The sequence below is a fragment of the Elephantulus edwardii genome, unplaced genomic scaffold (genome assembly GCF_000299155.1).
Source record: "Elephantulus edwardii isolate Elephantulus edwardi_28Jun2011 unplaced genomic scaffold, EleEdw1.0 scaffold00195, whole genome shotgun sequence".
Taxonomy (NCBI): domain Eukaryota; kingdom Metazoa; phylum Chordata; class Mammalia; order Macroscelidea; family Macroscelididae; genus Elephantulus; species Elephantulus edwardii.
The window spans coordinates 2,603,005-2,627,105 of NW_006399945.1; the positions used below are offsets into that span (position 1 = coordinate 2,603,005).

General features: G+C 37.9%; 1 protein-coding gene across 2 annotated transcripts in view; it reads left to right on the forward strand.

The window, feature by feature from the left end:
* KAT6A (K(lysine) acetyltransferase 6A) overlaps positions 1 to 24,101 on the forward strand; it is a 180,508-nt gene that overhangs the window by 106,430 nt on the left and 49,977 nt on the right. For both annotated transcript variants that reach the window (XM_006896993.1, XM_006896992.1), the window contains one exon: positions 15,869 to 15,984. In XM_006896993.1, coding sequence (XP_006897055.1) covers positions 15,869 to 15,984 — 116 coding nt within the window. The remainder of the gene's footprint in view (positions 1 to 15,868; positions 15,985 to 24,101) is intronic.

Here is a 24,101-nt window from a genome sequence, read left to right on the forward strand (position 1 = left end):
CAGTTCGCTCTGCCCTTTGAAAAGTAAAATTCTCTCATTGTTATACAATCCGTTCCCTCAAGTCCACTCCACTGTGCAGGCTTCGTTCTAGACTCCTGTCATGACAATACCTAATCATATATCCCTTTTAAACAGTTCTCTCTCTCTCTCATCTGTCTCAATGTAGTATACATAATTTATCCCATCTTTCTCAGTCTTCCTCCAACCCTGATGTCAGTTCGGTTTTACAACAGTGGCACTATGCAGTATTTGCCCTTTTGTGACTGAAACATCTCACTCAGCATAATTTCCTCCAGGGTCACCCATTTTGTATGATATTTCATGCATAGTATTTGACTGTGAATATACCACAGCTTCTCTATCCATTCGTTTGTTGATGGGCACTTGGTTGTTTCCAGCTCTTTGCTATTGTGAACAAAGCTGTGATAAACATGGTTGTGCATGTATCTGCTTGGGTGGCAGATATGGTTTCTTTGAGGTATATTCTTAGTAGTGGAATTGCTGGGTCAAATGGTATTTCTGTTGCAGTGTTTTGAGAAAGCACCATACAGCCTTCCATAGTTACACCATTTTACACTCCCACCAACAGTGAATAGGGGTTCCAGTTTCTTCACAACCTCACCAGCATTTGTTGATTCTTGTTCTGTTAAATGTTGCTATTCTTCCTGAAATGACATGATATCTCATAGTTGTTTTGAATTGACGCTCTGTCTCACATACTTTGGGCACATGGCCAGGAGAGACCAATCCTTGGAGAAGGACATCATGCTTGGAAGGACAGCGCAGGGGAGGAAGACCTTCAATGAAATGGATTGATACAGTGACCAGGGCAATGGGGACTTGTATGTAGGAATCAGTGAGACAGGCTCAGGACATGGAAGGGTTCAGAGCTGCTGTACACATAGTGTCTCTGTGAGTTGCGGGCCACTCGACAGCACATAACAACAAATTGGTTCACACCACTAGTCTGCTCAGAAAACCCCCAATAAACCCAGACTGGTTCAGAATTTTTAAAAACCAAAGTTCGTTCTTTTGCCTCTAAGGTCATGGTCTTGCTCTTTCTTCTCTTTGGCTCTTATACTCCAGCCAAGGCTACCTCTTCCTCCCTGAACACATCGAACACATGCTTGTCTTAGAATCCTTACTCTTGCTATCTTTTGCCTATATTTGCCCTTTCAATAGTCTAGATAGCTACTTGACCTATTCCATTGAGGTCTCTGTTCATATGTCACCTTATCAGGAAGCCCTTCCTTGATTATACAAACTAAAATAGCATACTTTCACTCTCTATACCCTTACTTTTTGCTTTTTAAAAGTAATACTTAGGAAGTCCCAGTGTAATAGTCCCTAGGGAGTTGTACTTTTCGATAATTTAAGTTTATTTTGTCATAATATGTAGGGAGGTTACAACTTTTTGGTAATTTACATCCACCACTAGCTTTAAGAGAGAAAGGTGGTCAGTCCTCCCCTGTGTGATTTACGCCTTAGAAAACCTTCTAGAGGGTCAGCTACGAGTTGGTTTTGACTTGATGACAATGAGAGAGAAAAATAGTACTTACTATAAATGTCTTGAAACACTTGTAGCAGAGGATCAAATACTACCACCCTCAATACAGGTTACATCTCAACATCAAGGAAAATATTTTTACCTCTGAGCCAAAAGACAACACTATTAGGACCCTCGGCACAAATAGCCAGAAAATCAGGAGACATATTATGTTGGGAAGGTCTGCTGTGAGGGCCCTCTCCAGAGTGCTAAAAAGCAGTGATGTCATTATAAAGACTACGGTGTGCCTTATTAAAGTCATAGTTTTTCCAGTCACTTGCTATTCATCTGAGAAATGGATGATGAATAAAGATGACAGACGAAGAATTGATGCCTTTGAGTTGTGGTGGTGGTGAAGAACACTGTTTATCCTTTGGACAGCCAAAAGAACAAAAAGATATGTCTTGAATAAAGTTTAACCATGATGCTCCTTGGAAGCACAGATGATGCTTCATTATGCATTCTTTGGGCATGTTGTTCGGAGAGGCTATTTTTTGGAAAGGAGCATCATGCTTGGAAAGTTGGAGGATCAGCAAAGGAGAAGACCCACAGATGGATTGATACTGTGCCTGTGACAGTGGACTCAAGTGTGCCGGGGGTGATAAGGATGGTGCAGGTTAGAACAAGCTTCAGATCTGCTGTTCATATGAGTTGTACTCAACGTCACCTAACAAAAACAACAGGCAGATCAGTGATATGAAGAAAAGAGAAATGCAGTGAATAATAATAACCTAATCTTGACCTAGATTACTAGAAATTGGAGTTGGTGGTTGGGCGAGAAAGGAAGACTTCTTGAAAAAGTAGTAAATTTACATAGAGCCTAAAAGATGGCTAGAAAGTGAGCAAGGCTATGTAGTAGAGAGTAGTATGTTACAGATACAAAAGGATTATCTGTGGAAATAATCTGAGGCATAGAAGAACTTGGTAATTTTGAGAAATTTAAAGGAGTTCTGGTGGCATACTCTGTAGGGAGTGAGTTGTATTTCTAACTCAGTCAAATCCACCAGAAGGTCTTTGGGAGAAGGATGGACAGTCTTCTCACTTGCAGTTTACAGTCTCAGAAACCCAATGGAAGATCAACACTGAGTCATTTTTGACTCAGTGGCAGTTGGAGAGACAGAGAAAGATCAATGTTGTTAGAATACAATGAAGAAGAGATTCACACAAGGTGAAGTAGAAAAGAGAGGCAGGGCCAGAAGTTAGAATTTGGTTTTTATAATTTACCTGCTCTCATAGGAAGCCTTTCAGTAATTTTGAGCAAGGAAATGGTGTGATCATATTTGCAATTGGGAAAGAAGTGATATAGTATACCAATTAAATGCAATTGCTGCTTTGTAAAATTCTTCCATATGGTCACAGATGTTTACAAAATACAAAGATGACTAAGAATTGATACGTTCTGAGATGATTGCAGAAGCGGCAGGTGTCAAAGATGATTATGATTTAGGTAAATGAAGAGAATTAGGACTTTCTAGGTGGAGTAAACAACAATCACTTCAACTTGATAAGAAATGACTGCTATAATGACAAGAGACAGTGTGATTATTGCCTCGTCAAGTCAACAAATATTTAATTCCTTATGATCTGTAAGTCACATGGTTAGCTGCCATGGAGATAATGTAGAAAATAGAATACCCACCCTCATGTTAATGCTTATTAGAGCACTATTATTACTTTACATGCTTTTTTGGAAACTATGAATTGACCTCAGTTCTGATATGTGTAAGATTCCATTAACAGGCACAGTGCAAAGTGAATACTGCCTGTGATTTAGTTAGACAAAAGTTGAGTATGTTTTGAAGGATGGTAAAAAGTAGTATCAGGCTACATTTTGAGCATTGTGAAAGCTAGTAAGAGGGCATTAGGACATTAGAGGCCTTGATGGTGCAATAGTTGAGCTGCTAATAGAAAAGTTTTTTAACCCACTCATGACCTACATTCTCACCACTGGGTCAATTGACAGCATCAGGATAGATGGTGACGAGATTGAGATTGTTCACAGCTTTAGTTTGCTTGGCTCCACAGTCAACACTCTTGGCACCAGTAGCTAGGAAATTAAAAGGCATATTGCGATAGAAAAGTCTGCTATTAGGGACCTCTCCAAAGTACTGAAGAGTGATGGTGTCTCTCTGGTGACTAAGGTGTGTCCGATAACAAACAGGCCACGGTCTTTGCTATCACTTGTTATGCATCAGAGAGTTGGACGGTGACCAAGGAGGCTAGAAGGAGAATTGATGCCTTTGAGCTTTGGTGCTGGAGAAGAGTATTGAGAGTACCATGGACTTCTAGGAAAACAAACAGATTCATCCTGGAAAGGGTTAAACCAGGTGGCTCCTTGGAGGCAAGGATTCTGAGGCTCCTTCTAACATACTTTGGACATGTTGTAAGGAGAGACCGGTCTTTGGAGAGGTATATCATGCTTGGGAGGGTGGAGGGACAGCGTAGGAATGGAAGACCCTCTATGAGGTGGATTGATTCAGTGACTGGGGTAATCAGGATGGGAGTGTCAGAGACAGTGCAATTGGCACAGGACAGAGCATAGTTTAGGGCTTTTGTACATAGTATTGCTATGAGTCTCAAGCGACTCAACGGCACATCAGAACAACAACAACATGACCTCCATGGGAGACCAATGTGGATCTCTGTTTTTCCATTGTAGCCTAGAAAACCTATAGTGATGTTGTAAGTTGAAACTGACTCAACATCACCTAACTACAATCATAGGACATTAATCTTGGTGTGCTAGGATTTGTCCTAGCAAGGTGTATCCATGACTTTTCTTTCTATCTCTATTATGCTGTTAGATTAATTTCATGGACTTAGGGATGGAGAGTGGGGGCCTTTTAGTGTCTCATGGCATTATAATTATTATGTGTCACATGTCTAAAGACAGCTTATATTTATTTGAATTATTCAATTCATGATTTAACACCAAACAAACCAAATCCAGTCCATTTCCGTTAAGTGTATTCTGACTTATAGCAACACTTATAGAACAGAATAGCACTTCCCTGAAAGGTTTACTAGACTACAGTTTCTATGGAAGCAGACTGCCACTTTGTCCTCCCTTGAAGTGGCTAGTGAATTTGAATTGCCGCCCTTTGGATAAGCAGCTGAACACCTAACTATTGTGCTACCACGATTCCTCCTCCTCTCTTTTAAAAAAAAAAATAAACTTAACTAAATATTTGTGAAGGGAATGGTTAAGAATCTAAGTACTAGAATAGCCTCCATGAGCTTGTTTATTCTTGGTTATGGACTTGTTTATGAAAATTATCTAACTCTGTCTGAAAGAGTAAATAAGTTTCTATTTCCAAAGTGCTTAGGACATGACATGTGCCTATAGTAAGCCCTAGTTTAAGTGGAAGGAAGCCCTGGTAGCATAATCTGCAGTGTGTTGTGCTGCTAACAAAAGAGCTGAGCATCTCCACAGGTTTGAATGAACCCATAGCTCTTAGTGAGTGACTTAGAGCCTGAGGAACCTCAGAATTGACTCCATGCCAGTGAGTTTGAAATAGCTATGACATTTTGCTTACTGTTCAGTGTCAGTTGTTAGGAATACAAAGAAAACAAGAAAATGCATCTCTACCATATAGTAACTCATTGTCTAGTTGAGAAGACATTTATAAACAAAAGGGAGCTATAGTGGCAAGAAGCTGTGCTATAATCTTAAAGACACGGTTGGAATCCACCAGCTGCTTCACAGGAGAAGGATGGGCAGTCTTCTCCCATGCAGTTAACTGCCTCTGAAAACTCATTAGAGGGTCAGCTATGCGTAGGTTCAACTCAGTAGTACACAACCACCACCATCAAACTATAGTGGCTCATTGTCTGGTTGAGTAGACATTTATAAACAAAGCCCTAAGGTTGGTAGTAGGCGACCTTTCCTCTATGCTAGTGACTATGATAAATATTTAATGGGACTTTGTTATTATTGCCTTAAGAAGTTTAAATGTAGAATGATTAGATTACCAAGAATTACACTATTATGTATCAAAGTTGTTATTTCTGTTCTAGTGTAAAATGCATAAAATGCTATGAGAACAAACAGGAAGACATCTGAATAGGAATTTTAGGAAAATCTTAGAAGGAATGACATTTGAACAGTATATTGAAGGGATTGTTAAACATTTATTATAGGATAAGAAAAAAAGCATTTTGTGTTTTGTTACTTTTGGAGTGAACACTTTGGGTGTAAAAATATTTATTAACTTCTTGGAGATGCAAGTATTTGTGTGGTTTTAATCCAAGAAGGAGTTGAGTTTGTAAAGTAAATTTGGTGTATCATTGTTACTGTCCAGTTGCTTTTAACTCATATTGTTGTCAAGTTGGAGCCTACTCGTAACTGACCCCCCCATTTACTCAGACAGTAAATCACACAGAGGAGATTGCCCATCTTCTATGGTTAAGCTGGTGGATTTGAACCATAAGCCTTTGGGTTAGCAGTGCAATTCCCTATCTGTAGACCACCAGAACTTCCTTTCTGTATACAACAAAGAAAAAGACTACTTAATACCTGCATCATCCTCACAATGGTTGCTATGCTTGAGCTTTTTTTTTGTAGAGGTAACTACAAAAAACCTACTTTTTTTGTGTGTGTCAGGTGACTACTGTAGAGCTACTTGTTAAGGAACTTTCTCTTTTTTGACTTAACCTAAGTATGATGTCCTTCTCCAGACACTGACTCCTGCTGCTAACATGTCTAAATTATATGAGACAAAGTCTTATGAAAATCTTGTGTTTCATCTTAAGGAGCTTATCTTTTAGTATATTGCTAAAGTAGCTTTTTTAAAGTAACACTTGAAGACTTTAATAACTCTTGAAAACCTACTGAAGAATTTTTAAAAATTAGAGTAATATGACCATTTACATTCTAGAAATTTATTCTTGATGAATAATGCATTAGAAAAAACCTGAACAAAGACTTTTACCAGTTAAATGATTATAGTTATCAGTAAAGTATCATGGACCTATGTGAAGGCAGAGGAGAAAAGAGAGTAGACAGAAATTTTGAACAAGTTTTGGGATAGAATGGAAAAGAGGGTTTTGAGTAAGAATTGGTGGAAGAAGAGGGAGAAATCAAGTCTCTGCGACTTCTTCTATTTCAAATAATGATACTGCATTTTGGAGTCTGGAAAGGGTTACTTATTTGAATGGAGAAAGCAACCATGCTTACATAAGATGTGGATTTGTGTCACTTGAAATAGAGAACTTTAAAAAAAAATGCTTTTTGTATGGGTTTGGTGCTCAGGAGAACTCTGTAGATTTGCCATATCACCAGCCATGGGGAACCACATAGGCAATAGCTGAAGTTGTTAGTCTAGATAAGATTATCCACAATAAATATTAATGGACATTTATTACCATGTATCAGGTGCTTGAGATGGATTACTAAAAGAAATGAGTTACTATCTGGTAGTACGCATTATGAAAGGGGGGAAAGGACAAGAGTAAGTGGTTTGCAGTTTCAAATTAGGGCTTGGGAAATTTTCTGATACTTGGCAAAAACCTGAAGGAGGTTTTTGAATGAACCATTTGGATTTCAAATATTGTAATATTTCAGGAAAGAGAGCAAGATCCACATATACACTGAAATAAATTTATGTTTTAACACTGGCAGAGTTAGTGTGGTTGGAGTCAAGTAAGTAAGGAAGAGAATGGTAGATTATGAGGATGGGCAGGTATACAGTTTGTCTTTCAAAATGGCTTTTCCAGGATTATTTGAATGTGGATGACTGATCATTTGGGTGGGCAGGACCATATGAATAGGGTGTATTGGCTTGTCCACAAAAGGGCTGGCTAGCAACTATTCTACGAGAAGATTGGCCAGTCTTAACAACCCACAAGAGGATTGGATAGCCTTGCCAATAAATTGAACAGCTCTAGCCGCAGAGGTGGAATCCTCCCCTACCAGAGAAGAGGAAGGAGACTTTCCCCAACCTGGTGAAGAGGAGGTAGGAGGATGTAGGACGCTTCGGGGCTCCAGCAGCAGTGATGGCCAAACTGAAGAATTAATGTAAAGTGGGACTTTGAGGAATGCCTCTAGGGTGAGGTGCCTGTGTGCACCTTGACTGTATTCTGCGATTGATCTGAATTATAACCTTTTGACTTCCCTAATAGGGTTCTGGGTGGTCTGTGAGCTGTCATGTTGGATTTTGGACCCAGCAAAGCAGTATTGGGGTCAAGTAGGAAGAGGCATGGGAGAGTTGCGGGGGTGGGCATGTCTGACCTCATGGGAATTGGTTTTGTGTTTTTGATGTTGTGGACGAGGACAGTTTCTCTCTGTGAAGCTGGTAGAGGTCAGATATGGCATTCCCCATGTGGCCCTTGCTCTTTTCACAAGTAATGATGATGTAATTTTTAAGAACTGTCAAGTTAAAACCAACTCACAGCTGACCCTTCAGTGGATTTTCAGAGGCAGTCAACTGTGTGAGAGATTTCCTATCTCCTGTAGAACAGCAGATGGATTCAAAGACTATCGTTCAAGCCAGAGATAAAGTGGTTTTGACTCTGATGGCAGTGGTAGAGTTAGAATTCTTACTATGTTTTGAAGGTAGACCCCTTAATGATAAGCTGATAGATGGTTGTGAAAGAAAGAAAAAATAAAAGTCAAAGATGATGCCAGGGGAAGGAAGAAGTTTCCATATGGAAGAGAATAGAGGAGACAGGTCTCGGAGAAAGAACAAGAGTTTCATGTTGAACATGTGAAGGTTGAGATACCTATCAGACATTCAGAAATTGAAATATTAGGTAGAAATTGGGGATTCCAAATGCAAGTCTGGGAAAGAAATTTAGGTATAGGATTTGTTAGCAAGTAGATGGTATTAGCTGGTAGCAAGGGATTAAACTAAATGAGATCACCCAGAGTGAAGAGCCTTGAGACATCTTTGGTATTGAGATTTTAGAATTTGGAGAGATGGAGAAAAAATGGCCAGGGTGGACAGGGCAGGGGGAAAGCATGGAGAGTATAATTCTTTAGAAACCAAGTGAAGAGAATGATAAAGGAAGGAGGGATCAGTTGTCAATTCACCAGTGTGTCAGGTTAGATAAGGACTGAAAACTGACCATACTGATCAATAGAGTTCACTTGAAATGATCTTGAGAAAAATGTTCATGTGGTCATGTTCATGTATTCTTTGAAAGATTATTAGAGGAGGTTTAAGAGAGAATGGTAGGAAAGAAATTTTTTTGTCATAGTAATAGTGACTATCTTGAAGCCTTTTGCAATGAAGAGCAGAGGAAAAGATAGTTGGATGGAGACATGAGGCACATAAATATTTTTTAATATTTTTTCCTGAAAAATTATTTTTTCATTTTAATGAACGTTTACAAACACTTTGGATTTCCACTCATTCATTGTTGCACACTTTACTCCCTGCCCACCCCTCCCACCCACTTCACTTTTCTCTTTGAAAAGTAAAAGAAAAAATTCTTTCATTGTTATACAGTCCCCCCACCCCCCAGTCCACTCCATTATGCAGCTTTCATTCTCGACTCTTTTCATAACAATAATACCTAATCATATATTCCTTCTAAACAGTTCTTTCCCTCATCTGTTTTAATGAAGTATACATTATTTATCCCCTCTTACTTTCCCCCAAATCCGATGTCAGTCCCACTTTACAACAGTGGAACCATGCAGTATTTGTTCTTTTGTGACTGAGATACTTCACTTAGCATAACGTCCTCCAGGGTCACCCATTTTGTATAGTATTTCATGAGTTCCTTGTTTTTCAGTGCATTATTCCATCATGTAAATATACGAAAGCTTCTCTAGCCATTCGTTTGTTGATTTTTTTTTTTTTCATTTAAGAGAGAGATGGGTATTTATATACTGATAGAAGTATTTAAGATAGAGACAACTAATAATTATGATTTCTTGTTTTTGCTAGTTGCTATAGAGTAGACTGATAGTGACTGTATGAACAGCAGAGCTCCTTGTCCTATCCTGCCCCATCCTCACAATCTCTGCCCATTCTTAGATTCACTGTGTCATTTCATCTTGTTGAGGGTCCTTAACTGATCTTTCCCAACCTGATGCTATTTCCTGTGGACTGATCTCTCTTAACAACATGCCCTAAGTATGTGAGTTGAGACGAAATTTCACCAGTCTTGCTTCTAAGGAGCACCCAGGTTGCACTTCTTCCTAGACACATTTGTTTGTGGATGATTGTGGAAAGGGTCTTCTTCTTTTTTTTTTTTTTAAATCAATTAAAAGAATGTAAAATGCAAGTGGAGAGACATTAGCCTTTTAAGAGCACAATTTGTCCATCATACTAAGAAGAGGCCAGAGTCAGTAGGCATAGAAGGTACAGATATACATGTCATGGATGAGAAGCAAAGAACTCCAAGGATATATACCAGTAAGAGATTGCACTGAAAGACCTAGAAATCAAAGTTGTGTAAGAGGAAGTGAAGGCATGAGGAGAATGTTGGTAGGATCTGTGTGAATTGTAAGGAGGTGAATGATCAGAGGACTAAGGACAGAATCTTAGATTTTACCAATATTTAATAATAAGAGAAGTAGCAAAGGAAATTTAGAAGGAACAGAACACTCTGAGCATAACAATAAATATCGCTTTCCATTGAGTTGATTCTAATTTGTGGTTACTCCATGTGTCATAGTAGACTGGGCTTCATAAGAGTTTTCAGTGGCTAATTTCTTGAAAGTAGCTCACCAGACATTTCTTCCAAGGTTTGCATGGATTTGGACCTTCAGCCTTTTGGCTAGAAACTGAGCAACTTAATTGTTAAACTATCCAGGGCCTCCTATCTATCATTGAAAGCTCCCCCCCCCCATTGGATGCTTTTGAGTTTATTCCAGCTTGTAGGGACTCTCCATGTACAGCAGAAACACACTTTATCTTGTCCCCCCCCTTACCGTCATTACAGTGTTTGAGCTCATGGTTGTAGCTGCTATGCCAATCATCTACCTCCTTTTTTGATGACCCTCTACCAAGCATGATGTCCTTCCCTGGGGACTTTCTATGTGCAGTGAAGGAAAAAACCCAAAAGAAACAAAAAACTTGGCAAGATTTCCAGATACCTGAAGAAGTTAGTTATCATTAAGGCTTTTGTGCTTAGCTGGTTGTCACTCTTAATATAGGTCCACAATCCTTTATCTGCAATCTGTAATGCAAAAAATTCTGAAAACAGATTCTCCCCCCCTTCTCCCCCCCAGTTATTTTGCAGTAAGATTTCTTCTTGAACAAAATTTAGTTGCTGACAAGTGATATGATACTTCATGTTCTTTACTTGTCCCAACTAATGTATTTATGTACTTTGCTATGAAATTATATGTCTGATTATGGAATGCTGCCCCAGAGCCTTCCCAGTTTGTTAATTTTATATGTACTCAAATAGTTTTATTTATCTGTTCTCTAGTAACTTTCTGAAATCGGAAAATTCAGAATTCAAAAGCATACTCTAAGAATTTTTTAGTTGCTGTTTGGTGCTGTGTAGCCTCATTTCTTTGGAAAACTAAGTACTAGGCTTGTGGTGGTTTTGTTTGTTTTTTTGTTTTGTTTTTTAAATGCCAGAAATTAAAATCAGAACCGTAACTCGTTGCAGATGGCTTGTCCTTTCATCTCACCCATACTTGCTTGTTGTCTTTATGCCTTCCCCTTACTGATTCTACCCTTTAGTTTCCACATCTGTCTTAGGGTCTTCATCTGTAAAGTGAGCAGGATGCTTTGGGTTTGGAAAGTTAGTTTTAGGATTAGATGAGCTAGAGAACAATGTAAGATACAGAAGTAACTGCTCTATGTATGTTGATTCACTTTATTTTTTAAATTCATGCTCTTTCCAATTCAGAATATGTGTATTCATTACATACCTCTTTCATCAGGTAACTTTAAATCCCTAATGAACTGAAGTACTACTTATTATGTTACTATGAGAGGATATGTAAATATCACGAAGGTGAATCTTTTCTTCATTTTTGGCATTTCCAGCCTGGTAGTAAGGGGTAAACTTACCCTCCACTCCTCCTTCACAATGCCATTCCACCATGGGGAATGGAAGAGGAAGATCGAGAGGGAGCTAGCAAATGGAGGACAAGGGCAAGGGAGCAGGACTACGTCTGTGTCATTGATAATGTTGGTGTTTGTGCTAGATCTCAGAGTGATGATACTGAGGAAATGATCGCTATATACTGGGAATCCTTATAGAAACCCCCACCAGTGGTTTTCTATAGCTTGTAAAGTGCATAGGAGGAGATTGCCTACCTTTCTTTTGTGGAGCAGCTAGAAGATTTTGAATTGGCAGTGCATCTCCTTACCCACTAGGACAGCAGAGCTCCCTTATACTCGAAACTAGGAAGTCATTTAATGGAGGCTGAATTTTTGCATTAGAATGTTGTTTTGTGTTGTCAAGTCGAAACCCATAGCTGGCCCTCCAGCAGGTTTTCAGTTAATGGCATGAGAAGAGGTTGCTCATACTTCTCCCACAGAGCAACTTGTGGATCCAAGCCGTGTGCCTTTGGGATTGCAACGCAGCATAAGTTTCTTTTCCCCCCAGAAATGGTTAATAATAGAGACTTAGCTCTAGTGTCCTAGTGGGTAAGGAATTATTTTTGTTAGTTGTTGTTTTTAGGTGCTGTCAAGTCAAGCTCAACTCATAGCGACCCTATAAACAAAAGATCTGAATCCTGTTTTATCCTGTGCCACCCTCACCCTTCCTGACACACAAGAGCCCATTGCGGCTGTCACCATGTCAGTCCCCTTGGTCGAGGGGCTTTCTCTTGTTTGCCGACCCTCCACCTTTCCCAGCATCATGTCCCTCTCCAAGCAACAGCCCCTCCTAGCAACATGCCCAAAGTATGGGAGGCAAAGCTCATCATTCTTGCCTCAAAGAGCGTTCCAGCTGCACCCTCTCCAAAACATCTGTTCATTCTGTTGGCTATCCATGGGTTGGTTAGTGCTGTTCTCCAACACCATAGCACAAAGCCGTCAATTCTTGTCATCCTTATTCATTGCCCCGCTCTCAGATGCATAGCAAGTGATTGGAAAAACTGTGGCCTTAATTAGATGGTCCTTAGTCCTCAAACTGACATCTTTACTAGGTATTGTGCTACCAGCCCAAAACACAAGTGGATCGAATCTACCAGCAGCTGCCCAACAAGAGAGATGGATAGTCTCCTCCCTTGCAGTCTACAGCCTCTGAATACCTGAGGGAAGGTCAGCAGGAGTCAGTTCTGACTCGATAGCATTGAGTTTACCAAGCAATTGACATATTAAATTCTTTTCATTTAGCACAGTTATTAATACTTGTATTTCTAACTTGTTTTAAAAGATCAACTCTGACCTAAAGTATTTGTTATTCTTTAAATAATTTGAAAGTGAGAGGAAAAGCATGAAGTGGCAGAATTTGAGTTAGAAGTTAAAAAAATATTGTGCTCATGATTATATTAGATACTTGCAGCTTTGGGAAATTGCATGTTGAAGCAGAGTATTTCTATTTGAAGTTTAAAAATAAAATGACCTAACAGAGGTAATGTGATTCAGATGTAGCAATTTGGTTTTGGCAAGGACTGGGTTAACAAGTGGTTTAGATGCAGCTGTTGCTTCCTTGCTGAGCCCTGTTAACTTCTAAACCTTAGTAAACGGAAATGCACTCACCCTTGAGGCTTGCAGAAGGGAGTTGGAGGTGGTGAAGGACGGTGATAGTGGGTGCATTTGCTAGAGTATTTCACAGTGATAAAGGAAGGGTTGAGGGTAGGTGCTAAGCAGTGGGAAGTCGTCTGTGAGTCTAGCTTTGTATAGACTCTCCTGGTTGCAGTGATGTGCAAACAACTATACTGGAACTGGATATCGACTTTTACTTCAGGCATTCGTCTGGAAGACCATCGAGCAACTGATGGAAAAGCGCTCAAGCACCAGGCAGTGCCTCAGCAGGTGCATGTTTTTCAACTCTTGTGTGCTTCCTATCTGAATCCTGCCTCAGGAAGTTAGATTTGGTTTCTGATATTGGTTATTCTGATACTTTACTATACTGCTTGCTGTTATAGTTATTTTAAGCTGTGAAGACAGATGAAAAGACACTAAAGATACTCTTATGGATTAGAATACTTGGTTTTGTAAAATAGTTTAACAAGCTTTAAATCTTTTTGCAGAGTTCTATTTTTATTTAGAACTATGAAAAAAAATTATTGTGACCCTACTTTGTGTGTTCTTTTATAGTGTTTGTGTTTGTAGGAGCCCCAAGTATGCCTTGGTATTAGAACACAATTTATTCAGCTCATAGGAGATGTTTGTCTTTTGTTTTGAGGTGTCTAAGGACGAGATTGAGGTTTCACTTGGCTGTGCTCCAGTATGAAACCTGAGATAAATCCCTGGGCCTTTTTAAAAAGGGAACAGTTAGAAAGACCAGGGAGAGTTCTCAAATGAGTTGTGATGAAGAAGCTTCGCCCTTAGAAATTTATATAAAAAACAGTAAATAACAGTGTCTGATCTTTTAAATTTTATTGTAAGGGATGTGTGTCTGTGTTGTCTTCAACAAAGGACTCTCTGTAATCTCTCAGAACTCTTTTAAGCAAAAAAAAAAAAAAAAGATAAAGGATCATTTTGAGTATTCTTTTGATGAAAAGATGGTAATATTTGTATTTATTTAGACTAAAGTCAGACTTTGCCTTTCCAGAAGTCAGTTAATGTTTATAGAGCATCCTGCACACGCGTGTACACACACACACACACTTTTGAATGCACTTATTTTTTAATTTGTTGCTATATTGGGCATAGAGAAAATAAAATTGTTCTTGATTTATCATTTTGAAAACTGATCCTTCTGGTCATTAGTAATAAATGATATTTCAATTATTGGTGTGGAAGTCAAGCTAGTCATAGTAGTCATAGAGACTTAGAGTTAGCTTTTTTCCCTTGCATAAAGTAAAATCAGATTATTCCGGAATGGAGGGGTCATCAAGATTATTTAAATAGAAATATAAAGTAGGAAAAAAGAAAAATACTTTTAAATATTATATTTCCCCCCAAAGGTTTTGAGAGAACTGTGGTCAGCTCTGTGTAGAACTGCTAAATGGAATTTTAAAGGCAATGAGAAATGAACTGAAGGCTCTTCACTTATTTTATCTTTTTTTTTTTTTACCTCCGTCATTAGCTTATTGAGTTGGAAAATCTCAGCTAGGGAGAATACAGAATATTTTGGGGTTTAAAAATTTTTGCTTGTTTTTATCCAATAATTATGTTTCTTTCATGTGCATCCTGTTTTAGACAGTCTTTCATTTGCATTGATTCATACAGCTCTTATATATACCTTGCATTTTATATAATTAATTAGTATTAATCTGTGCCTATTATTATCATCCCATCTTTTGGAGTCCCCATTGAATCTTCCGTATTCCTTCATCACCACTACCACCACCCCAATTTGCCCACTTAACTTTGCTATACTAATATTTTCTAGTCTTCTCCTTTTTTACTTTATCCCCTATTTCCCCTTCTTTTGGACACTTATACAAATCTTACTAGTTAATCCTGCTATTTTTGCAGTAATGGTCATAATGCGGTATTTTTCCTTATGAGACTGAATTCACTCAGCATAATGCTCTGTAGACTCATGTTTTAGATAAAGTATTGTACAGAACTGGTATTCTTTATATTGTTATTTTGTATCTACTTTTCTAAACCAGGCAACCATTTTTCTTTATATATGCTACTTGTATTCAGCAGGTTGTTCACACTGTTGTCAGTTGGATGGTATATGTGTATAAAACACCTTGGCATCCCTTTTAAAAACTTTTCATTATCTTTTATCTTGAAATGCCAATAGTTTCTCTGTAATCACTAGATCAGTAAGAAAGGTCATAATGTAATTGAGGAAAATTTGAAGTATTATGTACTAAGTATAGAAAATGCATTGTAATGCCAATTGCATTTGGTTCTAAGAGATTTATTAACAACATGGGTCTTCATTTCGGTCCTCCATTTCAAGAATCAAGCTCACAACTCATTGCTGTCTAACTGAAACTGAGTCAAAGCTGACCCTCCCTTGGGCTTTGAGACTCTGAAGTGCACTGGTGTGAGGATGGCTTCATTTTTTGGTTCAGAGCTGCTGGTAGATTCAAACAGCCAGAGAGGTGAATTCTTTGGGTTAGTAGTGCAACTCCTACAGACTATGTAACCAGACCTCTCTACTTAATATTATAGCTTATTTCAAAACTTACTAACTTGTTCTTGACTTTATGTTTGGCTGTCCTATAGAATCCTGACAAGACAACATCTAAATTCAGATCTTTTTATTTCTTTTAAATCTATCTCTCAGTGTTTAACTTAGCTAACTCTTAAAATGTATTTCTTGACTACACAGAAAGTTGGAGTGACTGGTCCCCCTGATCCACAAGTTCGCTGTCCCTCTGTCATTGAGTTTGGAAAGTATGAAATTCACACCTGGTACTCCTCCCCATATCCTCAAGAATATTCAAGGTATGTTTTGAAAAACCTTTTACTTTCCATTTTCAAATTCATAGAAATCTAGAACTAGAAGGGATCTTGAAGATCTTTTAGTCTAGTTTGTCTTTTTACATTTGAGGAAACTGTTGTTTACCAAGAAGTTTGAAACAACCCTCCAACAGATTTTCAGAGGCAGTTACTTACATGAGAAGAGTTCTTCCCCAAAATACCTTGTGGATTTGAACTTTGTGCCTTTGGATTTGTATATGAACTCCTTACCAGTAACCCACCAGAGCTCCTTTTTAGGGAAACTGTAAAAAGTTCATAATCGGGGCATACTTTGGCAGCCACTTAATCCCAGTAGAATTTATATTTTCTTTTCTGTAAGCTGTCTAAAAACTGTTTTTTAAGATTAAAATCCTGACACATGATCAAATTGAAAAGGGAATACTTTTTCTTAAGAGACTTTATCTTTACCCTTTATATGAAAAATTTCAAAACCAAGCAAAACAAAAACCCCTTACTTAATTTAGATAAATGTAAACTTAAATTTGAGTAGCATTTGAATTATGTTTTTAAAATTCATCAAGTTTAGTGAATTGTTTTCTAAAAAATAGTTGGACAAATGGCATAAGTTGTACATTATACATAAATAGCCTGGGTTTCCAGATATTTAAGTTTATCTTTTACTTTACATTTATTAAAGATTGATCAATCACTTGTTTATTTTGGCATGAGGTAGTATGCTTTGTGGAAACAGAAGATTTAGGATCTTGCTTTGGCAGTTATAAGCTATAACCTAAGAAGCTATCCACTGTTTCCTCTTTTATAAAATGGAGTAATACCAGTACTTACCTAGAAGAGTTGTTGTGAACATGAAATGAGTTAAAATATACATACTCAGCCATGTATACTCATATTTTTTTCTCCTTAGCGGGTTGAAATGAAAAGAGGTGAGAAAAAACCAGAAAGACACTATTTTATCATTTGAAGAATAGAAGTCCCATGTTATTGTTCTTGTTGCTGTTGTGTACTATGGAGCCAGCCCACTCACAGCTGACTCTCCAGTAGGTTTTCAGAGGAAGGAGATTGCCCATCTTTCTCCCAAGAAGCAGCTAGTAGATTCAGACTGTGTGCCTTTGGGGATTACAGTGCAGCTTCTTTTTTTTTTTTTTTTTAAGTTTTAATTTTATTTAATGATTTATTTATTCTCGGGCCATAAGTTTTTGTTTCTTCAGTTTCTTCTGGGAGATCTTTTTCTTCTGGGCAACCTCCTCTTCCGGTTTAGGAACAATCTGTTCCTTTTCAGTAAGGATCATCTCAATATGGCAGGGGGAGCTCATGTAGGGGTTAATCCAACCATGAGCTCTGTATGTGCGGCGGCGCATCTTGGGAGCTTTGTTCACCTGAATATGCTCAATGACCAGAAAATCAACATCTAAACCCTTAAGTTCAGCATTACTTTCGGCGTTTTTAAGCATATGCAGCAAAATCTCGGCACTCTTTTTGGGCCACCGACCCTGTGTCCAACCCCACTGTTTGGCCTGGGCACATCTACCAACTCCACCGTTGTATCATCGGAAGGGCACACACTGCTTGTGCAAAGTGACATCTTTCAGATACTTGGTGGCTTTCCGGATATGCATACCCTTGATGGCCTGGGCAGTTTCTTGGGTGTTCTTAAAATGGACCCGGAGATTTGAGCCTCTTGATTTGCATGATTTTGTGGGGTTTTCCGGGTCAAGCGAGTAGCGAACCATCCTGAAGCCGCTCACAGGAAAAGCACAGTGCAGCTTCTTACCACTAGGCCACCCGAGTTTCACACTGATGTTCTCTTTAATTTGTAAACTACTTGTATCCTTGGAGACAAGGATTCTGAAGTTTCAGCTAACATATTTTGTACATGTTGTAAGGAGGGACCAGTCCTTGGAGAAGGGACATCATGCTTGGGAGGGTGGAGGGATGGTGCAGGAGAGAAAGACCTTTGATGAAATGGATTAATTTTGTCACTGGGGTAATGGGGATGGGCATGTCAGAGACAGTGAGATTGGCAAGGGATAGATCAGGGTTTAGGGCTGTTGTACATAGGGTCGCTATAAGTCGCAAGTGACTCAACGGCACATAACACCAACAACAACTTACACCTCAGTACCTGTTTTAGTAGTATGCCTATAACCAAAATGTTATGATGATTTTTGAGTAAAACACTGGTCAAAATACTCTAATCATAAAACTTTTTCTCTCTCTAGTAGCAGTGGCTGTCCAGAATATTAGTAGAAATAATTATAACATTTTCCTATTTCATCCTTTACAGAGTACAAAGTGCTTTAACCTAAAATAAATTGGTGTTGCTGTTACAAGGACCATTCACTAAAATTGAGTATCTTTATCTTTCTGTATAACTTACCAACTAGCTTACCTGTTTTCCGGTTATACAGAAGATCATTGATGTAGTTGATTGCCGTCAAGAGACGGCATAGAGATTGTTGATGTTGTTGATTGCCGTCAAGAGATCTCATAGAGATCTGTGAACAAAAGGCCTAAAACCTTTCTATTAACTATTGACGTTTATCAAAGGTCATAGAGTTTCCAGAAGCATGTTGTTTAGGAAGTAGTTGCCACTCCTGCTTCCAAATACAGAAGATTAGAAGTAGAAATGAGAGAAATGTTTACTTACACTAACCTCAGTGAAGATGTGGCCACTGACTTGAAAAGAAGATAAAGCAAAACTCCAGGAAACTAATAAGTTCATGAAAGACTGCCATTGAGAACTGTTAACTGTAGGAACAGTTAGTCCTAAACACTAAGGCAGCATTCATGGACTTGACCTGAATATTTAATCTGAATTTAAGAGAAGGTTAAATTACATTTTTAAATATTTATATTAAAAGAATTTAGTTCTTGTAAGCCTAGTGGTAAGGGATTGTGCTGCCATCTCAAAGGCAACTCAAATCACAAGCTGCTCTGAGAGAGAAGGACAGGCAGTCCCCTATGTGATTTATGAACTTGAAAACCCAGTGGAGGGGCCCGTTCTGCCTTAGTTCCAACTTAACAGTGTAGAACAACAGCAGATTCAAAGAAGCAGGACATTTCTCAGCTACTACCTAAGTAAACCAAAAAACCCCCTTTTTCCATTAAGTCAATTCCAACTCATACAGAACTCAAGCAAGGAGTTCTAGATAGCCAAGATAACACATAATTTAGTAAAAACAGAGAAGTTAATTTCTTCATCAAGGTTAATTATTAATGTTCTTTTTTTTAGTGTGCTCTTTGCAAGCTGTCCAAACCACAAGACCACTCAATTTAGAAATGAAAGTTAATTCAAAGTGTGTGTATCAACTTGTTTGCTGCAGTTTAGATAGTGAAACCACAGATACCTTGTTTTTCCATTCAAGGTGACAAGAGGAAAGTAAGTCAGGAATGAAAAGAGTTAAGTTCTGTACCTTTCAGAGATTAGAGCTATTAGGTTTAAATTTTTGTCTTTTATGATATTGAAATAATTGTTTGAAAATGTTGCTTTTTGTTTTGATGAAACTGTTGGTAGACTATGATTTCCTAATCAGATTTGAGAAAGCTGTATTTATAGAGAGCTCTGGTAGCCTTCTGGGTAAGGAGTCACCTTGCTAGCTGAATGGATGGCCAGTTTCCTTCTGTGTTATTTCCAGTCTCTGAAACCTGTTAGAGGGTCAGCTGTGAGGTGGTTCCAACTCAACAGCATCTAACATTTATACAGCATAAACATTACTGCAGAAAAATATAGTGGGAATAATGATAGAAATAGAATGATTGTAAAATTCAATTCAAGAAGCTGAGTTTAAACATTTTCTGTATATTTGTTACCATGGAGTTTCTTAAATTTTCAGTGAAGTCCTCTAGTAATTAAGACATTTTTTTCTGTGTCCTTAATTCTTCTGTTATATTTTTGTTAACTACTCCATTTCTTTAAATGAGTTTAAACTGCTTTAATTCTAACTTCTTTACATTGACTCTGGAAATATATGTGATCTTACAGTTTCCTAATAAGCCTATGTATTTAATTTTGGTAATGCATTTATGTATTACTGTGTTCTGTATTATTACTCTTTAAAACACCTCTTTAAAAAATTCCAAATCCCACAGCATGTGAGACTAGGACAATTGAAGCAATGAAGGAAAGATCAAAAGCAGAAAAATCTTTTGGGAAGTAGAATGATGCTTTAGGGAATCTCGCATAATATCATAATATCCAAATATTTGTTTGCATGTTGTGATTAAGTGCTACTGCATTACTTGCTTTAAAAAACAAAATTTGGAGAAGTTTAACTTAGTCTCAGATATTAAAATGTTGTTGTTGTTGTTGTTATGTGCCATCGAGTCGTTTGCGACTCATAGCGACCCTATGTACAACAGCCCTAAACCGTGCTCTATCCTGTGCCAATCTCATTGCCTCTGACAAACCCATGCCGAGTACCCCAGTCACTGAATCAATCCACCTCATATATAAACCAGAGTTTTAACCCCAAACTTCTCAACCCAAGCCATGTGATGCTCACACATAGCAAGGCCATCTCCCTAGAGATCCCAACTGCTTAGCTTACAATATCCTCTTTGCCATGAGACTATCTTAGATCCTAAGGAATCAAATTTCAAGGTAACTAAGTAACTGGGAAAATTTTTTCTGCCTTTGACCTGTTCCAGATTTGATTTAGTGTACAGATTATGGATAGTTCCAGTTAATGGAAAAAGAAACCAAATAGAATCTGTAAGGTTGTTGGGTTTTAAATGAAGAGATAAAATGCAAAATAGGAGAATAAGAGAATCAAGACCATAATAATAGCTGCTATAGCTATAATGTTTAAGCTTGACATTGAACTAAGCTACTCTCAAACAGTTCTGTGAGGCAGATTGTTGTTATGTGCTGTTGAGTAGACTATGACTCTAGTGTCCCTATACACAGTGTATCTGAATGTTGCTCTGTCATGTGCCTTCCTCACCATTGTCAACACTCTTGCTACAGTCGTTGTGCTAGTCTGTTTCATTGAGGGTCTTTCTCTCTTATGCTGACGCTCCACCTTCCAAGCATGATGTCCTTTCTGCAAGGACTGACCACTCCTTACAATATGCCCAAAGTGTGTGAGATGGAGTTTCACGAATCTTGCCTTCAAGGACGCCAGGGTTTTACTTTGCCAAGGATAGATCTCTTTGTTTTCTTGGCAGTCTATGAGACAGATGTTCAATACTCTTTTGAAGCCTCATAACTCAGACATTGATTCTTTTTTTGTCATCCATAGTCATTGTCCGACTTTCAAATGCATAACAAGTAATTGAAAAGACTATTACTTGGATCAGACTCACTTTGGTCTTTTTTTTTTTTTTAAATTTTATTATTTTGTGTGTGTGTACCATCAAATCATATCTGACTGGTACTGGAGGAGATTTCCCCTCCTTCTCCAGCAGAGCATCTAGTGAATTTGAACTTTGTATCTCTGGAATTGCAGTGCAGCTTCTTGCCACTAGGCCACCAGAGCTCCCTTTACTTTAGTCTTTAAACTGACGTTGTTGCTCTGGTGAGAATAGCGCTAGCTTTATTTATGGACTAAAGCTCAGAAAGCTTAAGCAGTGTCAAATTATGCAGTTTATATCTTCTCAACTGCAGAACCAGAATTTAAACCCACTGTTTCTTACCACAAAGCTGTAACCTTGACAACTTGCTTGTGCTACTCCATAAAACATATATATCCTAGCTGATATTACTTGGCTTAGTGCCAAAATGTCAAATTTAAGTAATATAATTTTTGTACTGCATTTTTATCATAACTTCGCCATTATAAAGACTAAATAAACTGAAACAGGGAAAATAATTATATAGAAATTTCTAAGAAGTAAAAACAAAAAATAATTTTTTTTTAAATTTTTATTGTATTATTTTTACATGTACCATCAAATCAGATCTGAGTGATATAGGAGGAGATTGCCCCCTCCTTCTCCACCAGAGCATCTGGTGGATTTGAACCGTGTACCTCTGGGATTGCAGTGCAGCGTCTTGCCACTAGGCCGCCAGAGCTCCCTAAAAGAAATTTCTAAGAAGAATATTTATCTTATCCTAGAAGAAAGGAAAGCAGTGCTTCCAAAGCCTAAATAACTGCTGTCTACCCTAACTTCACTGGCTGCAGATTTAATGTAGGGGCAAATGTGGAATAGTCAAATATAGGTGCAATATCCCATGATGCCCTGATCAATTTTGATAGCTAAGTCCCAGGTGCTGTAAGGAAAAAAATAACCAAAAAACCATCGCCAAGTATTCTCTTAGGCTTTTAGTGCTCAGGATAATGCATTTCATTTCTTGGTCTTAATGTTCTTTTTTAAGGAATCCTGGTTGTAGTACAGAATACATCAGGCTACTAACTAAAAGATCAGCAGTTCACATCTGCCAGGCACTTCAAGGGAGAAAGATGAGTAGAAGTCTCCCCTAAAGATTTCCACAATGAATGGATGGAAATCCAAAGTATCTATAATTTCATTAAAATTTCAATTAAAAAAAACTCTCAAGATTTCCAGACCAGGAAATTCAGTGGACGGTTATTATGAATCAAAACAGACAGTAGTGGGTTTAATGAGCTTTCTACAATGACATGTTTTTTTTTCCAACATGAAGACTGCATATACTTTACTATTCTCGAAGAAACATCTCATTTTTCTGCTATGAGTTGATTCCCTACAGACTAACAGCATCATCCTAGTGAGCTTGGTTAAAATAAACTATGGGGTATTATAAAAGGTTATCAACAAGAACTTGGTTAGAATAAGTAGATTGTAATGAATATTATTACTTTCACAGAGCAGTATTTAAGTGTTTTTGTTTTGTTTTCAGTTATTATTAAAATTCATTTATCTTGCTAGTTCAAGGAAATGTTATGTGCTGTTGAGTCAGAACCAACTCATAGCTCACCCGCCAGCAGGTTTTTAAAGATTGTAAATCACATGGGAGGAGATTACGTACCTTTCTCCCACATCAAGGAAATAGCATGAATCGTAATTTACTATAAAAGAAGTTGGCATTTTTCCCAGAGATTGAATTTCTTATGTTTTCTTTAGCAAAATTTTTAAGCTAACGCTTAAAAGCAATTTAGGCTTTCTCTCATTTATTTGGAAAGAAATTATACTTTATTTTTATGTCTCTTTATTGTAAAGAAACCTAAATGTAAAATCAGATCCTTTTAAAGTAAGTATTTATTTTTAAAAAACTGGACAGTATAGTGCCTGTCATTGGTTTTATCTTGGGTTTTTTTTTCCTTTTTATTTCAGAAAATACAGAGTTCTGTTTTTTAGATACACATTTTAGGGAATTTGGAAGCAGGAATGGCATCCACTTCCTAAACAACATGCCTCCAGAAACTCTATGAACTTTGATAATTAGTGATAGAGGGGCTTCAGGCCTTTTGTTCATAGCATCCCTATGAGTTGTGCTCGACTCGAAGGCAATCAACAACAACAACAACAAATGAAACTGACCTCAAGGAATTTTACCTCTATATATTTGTGTTATGGCAAGTAAAAATTGCTTAAGAATTTCATTCAGACACTCCTTGCCATCAAGTCAGAGCGGACTCATAGCTGACCCTCCATTGGATTTTTAGATTGCCTGTCTTTCTCCCTCAGAGTAGCTGATAGATTTGAACCACCAAAGCCTTTGGGTTAATGATACAACTCCCTTTCACTAGACCATAAGAGCTCACTGATAATTTGTTCTTCTTGTTATATACTGTAGAGTCAGGACAAAACGGACTGACATTATCCCTCCAACTAGTCTTATTGCTTAAAATTATTTCAGACTTAAACAGAAGATACACACACAAGTGAGATCCAAACCACCTGCCTGTGTGTTAACACACAGCTACTTACCAGTAGGCTGTCAGAGCTCCCCATTGAGAATTTAGTACTGCTAAACACCAGCAGTCAGGGAATCAAAAGAGAAATTTTACTTGGAAAATCTTCTGTCAGGGATGCCTCCAGAGTAGTGAAAAGCAGTGATGTCATCTAGAGACTAAGGTACGCCTCATCCAGTCCATGGTCTTCACAATTACTTGCTGTGCATTAGAGAGCTGGACAGTGACTGAGGATGACAGAGGAAGAATCAATACCTTAGAATTATGGTGCTGGAGAAGAGTCTT